The sequence below is a fragment of the Bidens hawaiensis genome, unplaced genomic scaffold, assembly GCF_021521415.1.
Source record: "Bidens hawaiensis isolate Kalapana, Puna unplaced genomic scaffold, B.hawaiensis_p1.1 tig00014826_1, whole genome shotgun sequence".
Taxonomy (NCBI): domain Eukaryota; kingdom Viridiplantae; phylum Streptophyta; class Magnoliopsida; order Asterales; family Asteraceae; genus Bidens; species Bidens hawaiensis.
The window spans coordinates 156,638-173,162 of NW_027492308.1; the positions used below are offsets into that span (position 1 = coordinate 156,638).

A 16,525-nucleotide genomic window follows, 5' to 3' on the forward strand; every position below is an offset into this window, starting at 1 on the left:
TCTACACGTAGAAATGAGGACCAAACTTATCCGAAGATATGTCCTTCAAACTGAGGCAACCGACATAATTCTAAGCGATAGTAACATTTTTTTTTTCTTAAACAAAGTCACAAAACACGGTTACTCGGGATTGATCATCCCATTCAGCTCAACAAGGTTTTGAAAACGATTTTTGTCAAACGCTTTAGTAAACAAATCAGCGAAATTATCTAACGTATCAACCTTTTCGAGCACAATCAGTTTCTTCTCAGCACAATCTCGTATAAAATGATGACGGATGTCAATATGTTTAGTTTTACTGTGCTTTACGGGATTGTTAGTTACTGAGATAGCAGCAGTCTTATCAATGCAAATAGGAGTATGAGTGAAATTCAGACCATAATCGCGCAACTGTTGTTGAATCCAAAGAACCTGGGAGCAGCAGTTTGATGCTGCCATGTATTCTGCTTCACAGGTTGAAATGGCGACTGAGGTCTGCTTCTTGCACTGCCATGACACTAATCTGCCTCCAAGAAACTGACATCCACCTGTTGTTGATTTCCGACTCTGATTGCACCCTCCATAATCAGAATCTGTGTAGGCGACCAACTCCAAGTCTCCTCCTCTCGTGTACCACAACCCCAGCTTAGGTTTGCCTTTGAGATAGCGCAATATCCTCTTCGCACCCTTCAAGTGAGATTCCTTTGGGTTTGCTTGAAAGCGTGCACAAAGACAAACTGCAAACATAATATCAGGTCTAGAAGCAGTTAAGTACATTAAAGAACCTATTATTGCCCGATATTGGGTTGGGTCCACGTCTGCATCATTTCTGAATCAGCACCCAATTTATGGTTGACGCAGACTGGAGTATCAAATGGAGTGCTGTCCTCCATCTTGAAGCGTTTGAGAACATCATGAACATACTTAGTCTGATGAATGAACATCCCATCTTTCTTCTGATCAACCTGCAGTCCTAAAAAGAAAGTTAGTTCACCCATAGCACTCATTTCAAACCTCTTTTTCATGACGGCCTCAAACTCCTGACACATGGCGACTTTTGATGCAGCAAAGATGATGTCGTCCACGTAGACTTGCACCAGAAGAAAGTCGCTCCCTTTTCTCTTAAAGAACAGTGTGCTATCAATCTTTCCCCTTTCAAACTCATTCTCAAGCAAGTAGTCAGATAGTGTTGAGTACCAGGCACGAGGGGCCTGATGTAGCCCATACAGTGCTTTACTTAGCTTGTATACGTGATCAGGAAAGTCTGGGTCAGGAAAACCCGGAGGTTGCTCAACGTACACAACCTCATCGACCTTACCGTTAAGGAACGCACTCTTCACGTCTAACTGAAATACCTTCATCTCCTTGTGTGCAGCAAATGCCAAAAACAATCGAATGGCTTCCAATCTCGCCACAGGAGCAAACACCTCATTGTAATCGATCCCCTCTTGTTGATTAAAACCTTTTACAACCAGCCTCGCCTTGTTCCTGATAATAATCCCTTTCTCATCTCTCTTGCATTTGAAAACCCATTTTGTGCCAATCGCATGCACATCCTTCGGTTTTGCAACCAAATTCCATACCTCCATCTTCTTGAACTGGGCTAACTCTTCTTGCATGGCTTCGACCCACGAGCTGTCCTTGAGAGCCATTTGATAGTTCTTTGGTTCAATCTGGCTGATGAAGCAGGTGTACAAGCATTTGTTAATGATGCATGATTCTTTAATGCTTGTGTAAACACAGGTGTGCTCATTCAAGCTTTGTCTTGTTTGTACATTGTCGGACAGATCACCTATCATGTTCTCCAAAGGGTGATTTTTGTGAACTCTCGTAGTCGGAACCGAACAGACATCCAGATTGTCTTCCAGGTTCGAAGGTAGCTCATCAATGGGTGATTGTTGTTGAGAGTGAAACGGATTGAAGAATTCCTCTTCTGTAGAGGTAGCAGGGGTATCGACAACATTTGACGAGGAAGGCTGACATTCATCGTACAGCGGTCTTTGCACAACATTGTCTTCCTCATCGTAAATCATCTTCGTAGCTATTCTTTCATCAACTTCTGCACAATCCAAGTAAGGTATGTTAAAATATTTAAAAAGTCTATCATAGACGAAAACCCCAGCGGGTCCCGTGCTTGGTTTTGGTGATTTGTAACTTGTGATATCAGTGTTACACACCACCTCAACCTTGCTGGTTGATGTATTAAAGACTCGTCTGTTGGGAGTCCCAACAACATATCCGACTAAAATGCCTTCGTCGGCTATTTCACCAAATTTAGAATTTGTCTTTAATATCGAACACGGGGACCCGAATGGTTCGAGACCACTCAAGTTGGGCTTTCTCCCATGCATAAGTTCATAACATGTTTTATTTAGTCTTTTAACAGTTAAAACTCTATTAAGGATATAACAGGCTGTTGCAACAGCTTCAGCCCAGAACACCACAGGAAGTTTCGAATCAGCCAGCATGGTTCTGACTCCTTCAATTAACGTTCTGTTCTTCCTCTCAGCCACTCCATTTTGTTGCGGAGTATACGGAGCGCTGTACTGGTGTTCTATCCCTTTCTGTAAGCAGAAGATCTCCATCTCATAATTTTTGAACTCTGTCCCATTGTCACTCCTGATGTATTTGACCCTTTTCCCCATGATATTCTCAACCTTGGTAATCAAATTTTTTACCATCTGAACCGTTTCATCCTTTGACTTCATGAAATATACCTAAGAATATCGAGAGAAATCATCAGTTATCACCAAGCAGTATGATGTTCCACCTAGACTTTTTACATTCACGGGACCGAAGAGATCCATGTGAAGTAGGTCTAGGGTACTGACTATTGAATTAACCTTCTTGGTATGATGGGATTTCTTGTGTTGCTTTCCCTTTTTGCACGATAAGCATTGGTCTTCAAAGTTGAAATTCTTCAAGGGAACACCCAGCACCAACCCATTCTTGACAATGTAGTTCATTTTCCGAAGATGAATATGCCCAATTCTTCTATGCCATAATTCGGACTCCGATTCAGTTGCTTTTGACAGAAGACAAGATTCTTCTGTGGCCATCTCAGTCGACCTCATGTCCATAATATACGTATTCTTTTCTCTTGGAGCCTTCATAACTATCCATTCCTCTGGTACCTTGAAACCAGGATACAGCACGATCGCTTCATTCTTGGTAAAGTGCACAGTGTAATCTTTGTCACAGATCTGTGATACACTCAGCAGATTATGCTTCAGTTCTTCAACGAAATTCACTTTCTCTAACGTCATTTTTCCGTTAGTCACCGTCCCTATTCCTGTAATCCTTCCACCGCTCTCTCCAGCAAAACTCACTCTTTCTCCTTGAACAGGTTTCCATTCGTGTAACAAGTTCTTGTTACCCGTCATGTGCCGGGAACAGCCACTATCCACAACCCATAGATTGTTTGCAGCTCTGTTCAACTGTTCCTGCACGATTAAAGCAGAGGATTAAAATCTGGGGACCCAAGACCTATTGGTCTTGGGTCGATACATCCCGTACCTTGGCTGTCCAAAGTTAGTATCAGAATAATTTCTGTAAGTCCTAAAAGGATACCTTCTTGTAGATTGACTATGAGGCCATCCAAACCTTCATGAATTAAATGAATTATTACTTATGGTTTGGTTGTTAGCAGTGAAAAACTGAGATTGTTTTCTTTGAAAACCTGGATTAGTCCAATGTCTGAACTTTGATGAGTTTTCATTTTTACCATTATTGTGATTACCGTTAGTTCTACTCTCAGTTTTCGAAGGCCTCACACCTCTGAATCTCTGCTTCAGAGGGCAATCAGCAATTAGGTGTCCTAATTGATTACATCTGAAACAACTCCTGTATTCAACTTTCTTTTCAATAGTTGTTTTAGATGTTGAGGCTGCATTACTGCCCGTTTGTCTCACATATGGTGGGACATACGGGTTTAGTGGAGATTTCTTTTCAGTTGTTTTATGTTTCTCTCCACTTTTTGGTAACACTGCCTTTTCTTTTGTCTCACTCGACTCGGATGACTTGTCCGAGTTTTATGAGACAGGACTAGGAACAGAAATCTTAACACTCGAAACAGGCTTACTTGTTTTGCCTTTACTAACTTCTGGTTCTTTAATAGTAATCTTAACCGGAACTGTCTGACCAAAATCAACATCAACAGATTTCTGATTACTAGGATCATAAGTGTAATTATGATTGTACGGTGGTGGAACTTCATGATATCCAATTCCTCCCCTTTTAACTGGGGAACCTTGATCACTAACGAGGTGATCAAGTATAGCGGAGGAATTTCTAAATTGCTCAAGTTTCCTGTTTAGTTCCACCACTTTCACCTGGTGATCAGCTATCTGTTTATCCCTTTCAGCTATTAGTTTGGTTTTCTCTTCTAACACTTCTTAGCTAAGATCAATTACTTGAATTTTTTCAGCTAGATTTGCTTTAAGACTCCTAATATCTTTCTCACTAGCTTTTATTTTTACTTTATAACTGTTTTCTCTAGCTTTAGTGAAATGATGATCTTCTTTTAATGTTTTAAATTAAGCATCCAAACTAACAAACTGATCAGTTATAGTTGTCAATTGTTCAGACAGATTTTCACATTTAGTACAAGGGAATTTAGTACTTACCTCGGAGAGCTGATCTGTCACATCGGCCATGAAAGCTTGATTTTCTCCAGTCACCTTCTCACTTTCTGCAGTTTCGATGTTCGCCAAATTAGCCTGTTCAAACACTTCCTCAACATGCAGATTCCAGTTGTACTCTCCGTTCTGTCTGGATATCATGGCTCTATTCTCATTACCACCCCCACTCTGCTGTGTAGACCTGTTCTGACTACGTTCAACACGTTCATTTGTGCACTCTTTTGCAAAGTGGCCATTCTGTTGACAGTTATAACATCGCACCTTTGACTTGTCAAAACTTGGTCTTTCACCAACAAACTTCCTACCAGTCTTCTTCATAAACCGTTTAACCCTTCTCACAATCATCGCCATCTGCCACTGCAGATCCATCTCTTCCAGATCATCAGCGTCGATCTGATCATAGTCTTCGTCTAACGTTGCAGGATCAACAATCTTGCCTTGAATGTAATTTTCATACGAAGCAATGAAAGATGCATAGAGAGCAAACTGCTGTTCAGCAGATTTAACACTCATGGGCATCTTAGAGTAGTTGTTGTTCGAAACACTTGGGGAAAAACTACTCTTGGTTGCTTGAGGTTTAGAAGCATTTGATCCACCAGCTACAAAACACACATCACCATTCATGTTGAGAGATACATGTCCTTCATGTGTTGAGTTAGCGCCCGACTCTCCCTTTGAGTAGTAAGCAGATGATTCAGACTTCGAACTTGAACTTGTATTAACTTTTGCACCATACATTCCTGGATCCTGAACCTGATCAGTTGGTGTCTCTTTACGAACCATGTTAAGTTCAAAAGTTCTTAGTTTATTGACTGCTGTTTCCAAGTCATAGTCGGCAAACTCTTTGTCTTCTCTCATCAAGACAGTGTACATCTCCCATTTCGGTGGGAGAGCATCAAGAAGCTTTTCTACGATTTCATCTTCTTTGTAAGCAATGGAATAATTGCTTAGTTCTGTCATCAGATGATAATATCTCGTGATGATATCATCAAGTGATTCATTCTTCAGATACTTGAACACCGAGAATTGGGTTTTGAGAAGTTTAATCTTTGATGCACGAATCCCCACATTACCCTCAAATCGGTTTTCAAGTGCTTCCCAAAGCTCTCTAGCAGTTTTATACTTCCTGAAGGTGTGAAGAATTTCTTGTGGAAGAGCCATTGTTATTGCTGCATGAGCTTTGCTTTCAGCCTCATACATTTTCTTTTCTTCTTCTTCTATCTTGTTGTATTTCTTAATCTGATCACGACCCTCATACTCAGCAGTTGGTGGAATGTATCTATCTTGAATGCACACCCACATCTTAGCATCTTGGTATTTGACATATTGTTCAAACCGATCTTTCCACGCCACAAAATCGGTTCCCTTAAGCATCTTCGGTGCCTTAGTAGCTGAACCCGCTTCCACTTCCATCTTCACCAGTTCCGTAATATTTATTGAAGTCATCTTTCACGAAACACAAAGAAACTTGAAAAATAAAAATTTTATTCTTAACAGTACTGTAGGCGAAGTTGTGGATAACTTCGCTTAAGTCTTAACTTCGCTGATTCTTAACTACGCTCCCCTTTTTAAATTCGCCTGATTCGGTGAAGTTGTAGATAACTTCGCTTGAGATAAGCGAACTTGTGAAGTAGGCGAATTTCTGGATAACTTCGCTTGAGATAAGCGAACTTGAGAGGTAGGCGAAGTTGTGGATAACTTCGCTTAACCTTATATCTTCGCCGAAACCCTACGAACAGTAGCGGCAACTTCGCCTGATGAACACGATGGTTTTGCAGGTTTGATTTCTGGATTTTACGAGGTATGCGAAGGTGTTATGGGTTGTTTATGATGGTGGGAGGTGAGCAGGACACAATAACTCGGTAAACTCGTCCCGCGAATAGTCAAACAGAACGATTTCTACACCCGCTTGATAATCCCGAACCACACAATCACGAGCAAAAGCTCTGATACCAATTGTAGGTTCCCAGCCGGATCTACACGGAATATCTCGTTCTACGTAGGTGCGGAATCCCTACGTAAGACGTTACGAGTGTAGAAGACGATATACGTTAACACAATCGAACACACGTTACAATAAGCAAAGATTCGTTATATTGCAACCGTAAACACGTGATATCAATCACAAACACTGGACTCGTAAACTCGATACAATGATTAACTGATCAACTTGCTTACTTCTAAGCCGTAACCTAATGTTTATATAACAAGACAACTTCGCCTGGCATGTTCAGGCGAAGTTGTTCCTAACTTCGCTTACTCATCAAGTTCGCATGTATCAGCGAACTTGTTCCTAACTTCGCTACATACAAAACACAAATCCAACTAACACGATTACAGACACTTGACACTGAACTACTGACATCATGCACCAACAACGTCCGGTAACGTTTGTCCGATTACGTCCGGTAATGTCCGTCCGGTATCGTTAGTGTTTAGATCTATCAAATATTGTAATTTAATTGTGGAATTACTAGTGTTATTAATCACACTTTTATATTACTATACATGTCTGATGTCTCTTATATTATACTGATCCACTTTATGTTAATATATTAAGTATTAAGTATATTTGGTTGTTATATGGTGTAATTTCAAATTTGTAGGTGAATTTGTTTAGATTTATGTTTGGTATTAATATGTAACCTTTTATATTTGTCCATTATTGTTCGTTGTCCATTAAGGTTTCACATGTTCGTTTGTCCATTAATGTCCATTAGTGTACGTTTATCCATTATTGTCCGTTAACGTCCGTTACAAAATTAACGGACGGACATGGACGGGCACGAACAAACTCAATTTCTTAATGAACGGACACAGACATGAATTTTCGTTCGGTAGAGTGTTCGTGAACTGTCCGTTTGTCCGTTAAAAGCTTAACGGACGGACACAGACATGCTCTCGTTCGGTCCGTGTACACCTAAATTTACCTAACTAGTTTTGAGACCAGCTTATAGTTGTGTCTATTGTCACTCAACTCACTCTCTCTAGTCCCTAGCTATGAGGGCAATGATTTAGTAGCCACGCATGTCCTTTTCCTACCATCTTTTTTTACTTCCTTTTTGAATGATAACAATAATTAAGTAAACTTTATATTGGTTATATATAAATTAGTACTACTTGGTAATTTCTTTAAGAATATTCGAAGATGGTGGTAGAACTTATGATTATATAAGTTAAAATATATACTAATGTGGTTTTTGTAATTATTCCCAGTTTTAATAGACAAATTTATTTAAAAACTAGATGTTTAATGTTTTTGTTATCTTTCACAACAAAAAAAGTCTCCCACCTAAAGTATTCTCAAAAAAATATACATATTTACTTGACTATAACATTAAAAGATTGAATTTTATGGTAAATGCTAGTTGTGTGTTAAGGTAAATGTGGACATGCGGGATTAAACATATCAATAAGTCACTATACTTCAATGATGGATATTCTATAGAAATGGAATTGAGTATTGGGTACAACTCCAAGATGTTGATTTTGATATGAACATGGTATTGATCTACATGATGACAACGATTATCTGCCATGCATTGTATAACCGGGTATGACTAAGTTGTTGCCATCAATTCGATGCAATTTGGTATCAAAGAAGAGAAGGATGAGTCATTGTCAAAGGCATCAATAGTAGGAACGTACTATTGATTAGTTACAAGTTACAACCGATCGGGTTACATGAGTTTGTAAACAACTTCATCATGGGGCGTACGTACAAGATTGATGATTTAGGCTGATTATCGAGTTTCTTAGATGATCAATGTAATTTTGTGATGATTGGATAAGGTTTTGTTTTCTCCATAAGCTTTTCTATCCTTATGTACTTAGATCACATAATCATATGATTTGGATTCAAACATGTTGAATTCGCTTTCAAAGCTAAAATTTCTTATATGCTATAAGCTTTTCTATCCTTTTGTATTTAAGCTTTTCTATCCTTTCGTATTATCATAAGCTTTTAACCAATTTCTTAGTGATTTGGATTCATATATACTATAATATTTTTTTACGTATTTAAAAATTAAGAAATAAAGAAACAAAGATGACATCAACTCGTACATGATTGAAGCATAAAGAGTAGAAGTTTCCAAAGATGAGTGACTAAAATTGTCAAAATGAGTTGAAATCATAGGGACCAAAATGAAATCGTTTTGGAATAATTTAAGTCATCTAGTCATCATCCAATCCCTAAGGATTTGAATATATCCTTCTTCATAATAAACTATGAATACATTTTTCTAGATACTTATTTTACATATCTTTTATAGGTAGGATAATAGCATATAAAATAATCCAAAATAAATGTATATGTGTTATCAAACATTATTATTTTATCATTAAGAAATTGGTTAAATTTAACAAAGGTTTAACATTTCTGTATATAATTTTCATCAATCAAGTATGATGGCATCCAGCTACGCCAGTATCAATAATTTCCATATTTTCTGGCCAACAACCTTATCCATGGCACTCTCTTTTCATCCTTTTACATTATACTCTATTATTTTATAGGGTTAGGTTATTTTATAAAAGGAAAAAAATGCGAAAGTTACAAAATATTTTATTTTTTAAAAAAATAATGAAAAATTAATAAAAAAATCATAACTCAAAATTTAATAAAAAAAACATAAATCATAATTTAATAAAAAAACGAAAAATGTAACACACAAAAATGTTTTCATCGTCTTCCTCGTTCTAAAAAATAAAAATAAAAAATAAACTTAAAAAAGACACAATGTTTAGGAAAATATCATTGTAGTGTTTTATTTAAACTGTGTTTTTTTTTGTTTATTTTAATCATTGATTGTGTCTTTTTTCTTTAGCGTGTCTTTTTTTCTCGATATTGTGTTATATTACTCAACAATATGTTATATTTTGAGACATATTGTGTCTTTTTTTAATTTATCATTGTGTTGTTTGTTCATTTTCTTTATGATGTCTTCTCGTTATTATTTTTTTGAACAGGAATGATGAGGGAAGCATTTTGGTTTTCAAAATTTTTTCGTTTTTTATATATATTTTGAGTTATGATTTTTTTTATTATTAATTTTGATTTTTTTATAGATTTTTGTGTGACCACAAATCAATCTCACACTTCTCATTTTTGTCTCCCTTTGCATTTTAACTTTACCCTTATTTTATAATCATATATTTTATACACAAAATACATCAATAATCTCTTGTTCAAGTGGTTGAAGTGACCTTCAAAAATTTTATTTTGAAAAAAGAGAAGGTTTATGATTCAAGTCTCACTTGTGTAAAAAAAAAAAAGAAAAAAAAAAATAGGGTTAGGCCACCAGTCAATAAAAATAGGGTTGAACATCCAACTTGGCATGGGAACCCAATGGAGAAAGGGAGTGGGGGAGAGTGAGAGAAAAGGGTTAGGCCATTGGTTAATAAAAAACAAAATTATTTTTATTTCTTTATATATCTTTCCTCTATAATTCTTTGTCAGTCTTAACAAATCTTGATATGCTCTCTAGTTTTAGCATGACTTTCCCATTGATTGATTATCATAATTTACCATGATTATCCATCCACCTCTAAAAAGATATAATCATTACTTTTGTCAGTCTTAACAATTCTTTGTCAGTCTTAACAAATTAGTTTGTTGCTTTTATTTCTAGCAAAAGTAAAATTTGAAGGATACAATCATTACTTTTAGTGTAATGTTATGAGTTTAAATCCAGAATATAAATACAGGATTTTCCTGTTTAAAAAAATAAAAAGATATAAACATTATATATTTTTATTTTTTGTTCTCAATAATTAAGTGTTTGATTTTCTATATATTTTATATTTATATTATAGTCCCTCGTTTTTATAGATATTTGGACATTTTAGTATTTTAATTTTGTATCATTTTAATAAGCATGTGATTGAAACCCAATTTGATTGATTTCTGACTTCTATATGTGTTATACTTGATTTTCATGTAAAAAACACGTATTGATATTTTGCTATTCAACTTATTACTTATTAAAATACCAAAGAGGGGGGTGATCTTGGAAATTATTGCATTAGAAGCATCATCGACAACTTTTACATTTATTTAATAACCCATTATTTATTTTCATAAATTTATTTTTAATTTGGTATTGTTTAATATAATAAACATACAAAAAATATATAAATAATATAAAATTAGAGAGAGGTTCTAAAATTGGAAGTTTGAACATCAAAATTTGTGTACTGTATTAATTAAATTAAACATTACATAAAAATATCAATTATAAAACCTAAACATTACAAGAATTCAACTTGTAGTAACTTATATGAAAATCATGTAGTTTGTATTCCTAAAAAAAGATTTTTTATACGACAATAATTTTATCCATTAATATTTATTGACATGTAGATAAACCATACTTTAATCTATAAACTGCTTCAAAGTAAATAAATGTCTCAAAAAATAAAAAAAACCCTTCTTATATATTAAATATCGTTTTTTATTAAGACATCATTGAAACCGCAGCTCCGAAAACAACCTTCTCCAAACCCAGTCCAATAGTGAAGAGCGGGGTCAGACGCCACCTCAACCTCAAAATCGGGAGCGATAGACCTAATGGACATGCCAGCCTCAAAACTGGGAGCGGATAGATCGAATGTACATGCTTCTAAAAACGTCTTCAAGTTCTAAACAATTCATATATACATATAAACATTGATGTAAATTGTAAAGAGCTAGTTTTTGTTAGATCTAACTCATAAACCATCTAAAAAATAATGATGTAAAAAGTTAAAGAATCAGATCCAAACAAAAGCAGCTAGCATTTATTTATGATTGGTGGGAGTAAAAGCACATTCACCTACATTTGTCATATGATAAAATTTCAATATATATTCACTCCTTATCCATCACCCATATATATATGTCTAGCATGGCCCCTCTTCCTTGTTTCACTTCCAGCCCCACACCCTATAAATTTACAAATTAGATTCATAATGTTATCATCATCATCTCTCTCTAGACATCTATATGTCTCTGTGTGTGTATATGTATAGAGTGAGAAAGAAATTAAATCCCATCAAAATCAGAATAAAGAATACAAAACAATCCAATGGATGTTGCCAATTCTTCTAATGTCATCTTCCACTATGACTTCTGTCTTCGCTCTTCTTTCTTTTCATTTGCATCATCATCACCATTATTGTCTTCCTTGTCATTGGGAACTTTCTTTTTTTAATTTGATGTCATCATCATCAACTAGCCATTAATCTTCCCAAAATTCCAATTAAGTTCATAAATTCCTCATCTTTCTTGTTATTATCTCACTTGATTCTTTCAAAGTTCAAACCTTTTCAACTTTTCTTGAAGAAAGAATGTTGCTTGTATCTTCAATGCTGACCATCAGGTACTTGTTATTATTGAGCTGTTTTTAGTTTTTAAACAACAATTCCAAAATATAAAATCTTGAAATGGGATTTGTGTCTTGTTAATGAACTTTCAGTAATTTGATATTATTTAGTTGTATTTGTTACTAGTATGGCATATATTAGTGAATTGGAGAAGATATTGTGCATATGGCAATATGGTTTATTCTGAATTACCATATTCAGGTATGGTGATCACACACCTACTAAGAGGACATCAAGCTTTTCACCCGTGACAACGATCTCCAACGTGAAAACTCATGAATCTAATGCTTCAAAAACCTGTCATGAGGTTTGAATTCATGTTAACTTTACATTTTGTGTCATTTCTTTAATACCCTTATGCATTTATGTAACTTTATACTTATTTAGCCATATTAGTGCTTGGATCACCCTTGTTTAGTTATATTTTATAATGTTTATAATCTTTGATCATGAACAATATTCAGGTTCTTATTTCGGCAAGAGAAAAATTTACACAACAAATATCTTTTCGGTCAAAGGATAAAGATATATCCCTTGCTAAGGTGAACTTTCTTTTCTTGTCCTGTTTTATATCAATAAAGCACTAAACTTTATTCTAAAATTGTTACATGTTATTAATTATTCAGAAAATTTTACATGGAAATCGAGCTATACGCATGCATACGAGAAAACTTTTGTTAGTAGTGTTTATTTGTTAACTAAGAAAATAGCAAATCTTGATGATTCTGTTTTTCTATACGCGATTTGCAGACTTTGTTTTATATTTCAGCCGAAGATGAAGCGTTTATGGCTTATAACCGTGAGATGGATGCACATTCATTCCAAACCGAAAGGAATGATACTAATGTGCTGTCTGATTATCAAGATTGGGACTGCATTGAATCGATGCCTATGGCAGGAAAGAAAATTGATGATTGGATGTTAGAACTAGACAACATAGCAAAAGAAGTCAAAGTTGAATTGGTTTCAAAAGACATAGGGTGCCATTTGGTTGAAGTTTTGGAGGCTGTTAACAAAGTTCTGTTTGAATCTATTGGCTTTAGAAGACCACTTGTTGTAGATTCAAAATGTTCATACTTGCATTCTGCTTTATGCTCCAAATATGGCAGTGGTATGTATATGTTTGTTGTATTTATATATGACATGCATTTTTTATATATTTATTTATTTTGTTATTTTGAATGTGATTTTTTTCTATCTTTTCGGCAGCGATTTTGCTTAGCATAATATACATTGAGATTTGTCGAAGATTGAATTTGACCATTGTCGGGTCGCGGGTCGGTGAAGACTTTTTGATTTGGCCTAAAACAGGGAATCCAGAGGTACATGTAACTTTAGATCAAATAATCTGTTAATTACATAAAGAACTTTGAAATATGAAAAATGAAAGCTTTTTTTGTGCCCAGGAGCTTTTTAAGGTGAATTCAGGACATAGCTTGTTTGGGATTGTTAATGGACGATGTGTTGAGGACCCAAAGTCAATGGCGTCTGACTTAACATGCAATTCACTTCCGGATCTTGACATTGCTACAAACCGGGACATAATAGGGATTTATCTTGCTAATTTGATTGTAAGAAGTTGCTTAAAACTATGAGAAAAACTTCATCCGTTGGTCATTTTTCTTAATTTTTTAAAATATTTGTAGAGGCTTCACTGGAAACGCGCCTCAAGAATGAACCATGGATTGATGTTGACTTCTCCGCTTAGACCCGTTCATGATGATAATGAGAAATGGAGTAAGTTCAATGGTTCTAGTATGCCCTTGTTGCGCCCTCAAGATCTTAGGTTGGCTATCATGGCCTCAGAGAGATTGTTGATCCTGCAGCCGCATAATTGGGCTTTGAGGAGGGATTATGGTATGATGTGGTACTATAGTAGGTACGAGATCATTTCTTAATATAAAAGTGACATAATGGACGCGTTAGATGTGTCGTAAAGTGTCAGAACGGATTTAGGCCAAAATAAGTAATTTTGGTATGGTTGAGGTTGGGTTGACATATCATTATCTTTTTCAGGGATTATGGGAAGGCGGTTCAAGAACTAAGCATTTGCATGGCATTTGCACCCGAAGAAGAAGCTGAAGTCCTGGAACCATTTGTGGAGAAGTTGCATTTGTTGCAGCTTGAGTCGTCGGGGAAATCTCGAGGACAAAAGGGGCGCTTCATGGTTCAATAAATCCGATCTAACTTCATCAAGTGCTTAGTTTGAGGGATATTGGCTCATCAAGTACATTAACTTTGAAAATTAAAAGGATGTGTAGTGTACTACCTACGTAGCTTCCACCTTGTTTCACATGGTTACTACTATATGTACTTGAAAAGGACATTGGCATGTAAAGCCCCGTTACCGGTAGCCCTACTTTGGTGTTTGATTTACTCATAAACACAGTTCTACAAATCAGAGTTAATTAAAACTTTCGCGGAATAATATAAAACATCAATCATTCGTTACATATATCCATAATTTGTATTTCAAAACATCACATAAATCATAACATTCAAAACATCATGACAATCTTCGGATGCCAACCTCTTCAATCCTGCCATGTGTCCATCTCAAACTAGCTGTCTCAATCTGTTAACCTGCGTGCATACTAAAAGTCAGCTACGCTAAGTGAGTTCTAGTTAATCACATAACTTACTTTACATATACATACACGTGCCCGTAGGTACGCATTACATACATAACCTGTCCATCAATCTTTCATACACATACATATCTAACCTTACATTATAAAGAGCATTCGTCCTACATACCTCGGATATTATTAGGGTCCGGTACCCTCCATCCTCGGATATTATTAGGGTCCGGTGCCCTCCATCCTCGGATATTATTAGGGTCCGGTGCCCTCCATCCTCGGATATTATTAGGGTCCGGTGCCATCCATCCTCGGATATTATTAGGGTCCGGTGCCCTCCATCCTCGGATATTATTAGGGTCCGGTACCCTTCATCCTCGGATATTATTAGGGTCCGGTACCCTTCAACCTTGGATATTATTAGGGTCCGGTACTCTTTCTTCCATACCTTTTTAACATACTTTTCTATATACATAATTGTAAGTTTCATACGTACATCATTCATTCTTCATCTTACAACATACAAATAACATCAACCATTTCCTGGCAATACATGCAATTTCGAATATCGTTCATGTATCGACAAGAAACCATTAATACATTTCACATAATACATATATGGCTTACACTTATCACTTAGGATAAGTGTATTAACTAATCACATTGAGTATGCACATAGCCCCGAAAACATAACAAGGAATGGGGCTAGAAACTCACCTGAAGTCGGTTACGTTCACCGTTAATAGTTATTCCTTTCTTCAGTTGGGCACGGCTAACTGTATAATAATTACATGTATCAATTAACTATTACTACCCATATCGTATTTCTATCTTTATACAACCCACAACGAACGGGGGTCCGGGGTCAGCGCCCCTGGCAGCGGGGTCTAGGGGCGACAACCCCTAGCAGGGTCCAAGGGGCAGAGCCCCTAGCTGGGGTCGAGCTGCCAGGTCAGCTTGGAAAAATTTTATTTCCATTAACCGTCGTAACACATTTTCCATTACAATTTTTGAATTATTGATTAATTTGCTAACTTAAAAGTCCAAGGGCTTCTTTGTAATTTCTAAGTCCAGGGACTGTTCTTGTCATTTATCAAACTTCTAATTCGTTACTGGTTCTTAACGAACTGGCTTATCCTAGCGAACTGGTTCTTATAACGAATTGAACCCTTTAATGAACTGGACTCCTTAACGAATCAGTCCATAGCGCGAACCAGTCCATATCTAACGAACTGGCTAAAACGAATCCAGGGTGATTCGTCATCCTTTCCCCTTAACGAATTGAACACGAACTGTAGCTAGTTCGTTAAGTTCCCATAGACGAATCAGCTAGCGAATCACCTTTAATTCGTTAAATTTCTGTTAGCGAACTAGGGTTAGGTCAGGGAATGTCAGAACATTATCTGACATTCCTTAACCTCGTACCACTTTTCCGGCGCCGCCATTGCCGGAAAGTCGGGATTTCACCGGAAAAATGAGTTTTAACTCGTATTTCACCGTTTTTCTCCCCGTTCGATCCAGATCTGAGCTAGGGTGACCCCTAAGCCCATCTTATGTTCGGTTTATACCCGATTCCATCCGGATCTCGTGACTTAAACGGTTTAACGGTGTCGGCTCGTCGTTTCGTGACTATATCTAACGGGTTAAGCTCATACAATATTAAACTATCATTACCTCGGGTCGGTGCTCGGTTTCCTTCTTGGTTTCGGCTAGAGAAAAGGGAAGAACTAGAGAGAGGTCTTAAGTGTTTGTTTTGGGTGGTGTATGGAATATGTATGAATGAGGATTAAATGGGTGATTAATGGTTTATATATTTAGGGATCATGGGCTCAAGCCCATGGACTCTCCTTCTTTCTTTCATAACCCAAGTCCATAACCCATACCCATTTACCCAACACTAGCCCAACTCGTATTCTATTTATCTAACTCGATAACAACCCATTATAAATAGACGAAATTTAT

The 16,525-nt window shown here is 36.3% G+C and overlaps 1 protein-coding gene across 2 annotated transcripts; it reads left to right on the forward strand.

The window, feature by feature from the left end:
- The first annotated feature begins 11,373 nt into the window (after window positions 1-11,373).
- On the forward strand, window positions 11,374-14,310 carry LOC143547754 (uncharacterized). 2 transcript variants are annotated; one of them, XM_077039098.1, is made up of 8 exons: window positions 11,374-11,980; window positions 12,111-12,291; window positions 12,449-12,526; window positions 12,735-13,095; window positions 13,194-13,306; window positions 13,391-13,555; window positions 13,631-13,863; window positions 14,001-14,310. In XM_077039098.1, the coding sequence occupies exons 4-8, from the start codon at window positions 12,771-12,773 to the stop codon at window positions 14,158-14,160; spliced, it is 996 nt and encodes a 331-aa protein (XP_076895213.1). In that variant the 5' UTR covers window positions 11,374-11,980; window positions 12,111-12,291; window positions 12,449-12,526; window positions 12,735-12,770; the 3' UTR covers window positions 14,161-14,310. The 2 variants fall into 2 exon arrangements, with proteins under 2 accessions (XP_076895213.1, XP_076895212.1); XM_077039097.1 differs by having other exon boundaries at window positions 12,186-12,291.
- Window positions 14,311-16,525: the final 2,215 nt, after the last annotated feature.

Coding starts and splice junctions, on each gene's coding strand:
- LOC143547754 (XM_077039097.1), top strand. CDS start 11,949: ATGTTGCTTGTATCTTCAATGCTGACCATCAG. Junction 12,527..12,734: donor AAGATATATCCCTTGCTAAG/GTGAACTTTCTT, acceptor CGCGATTTGCAG/ACTTTGTTTTATATTTCAGC. Junction 13,096..13,193: donor ATGCTCCAAATATGGCAGTG/GTATGTATATGT, acceptor TCTTTTCGGCAG/CGATTTTGCTTAGCATAATA.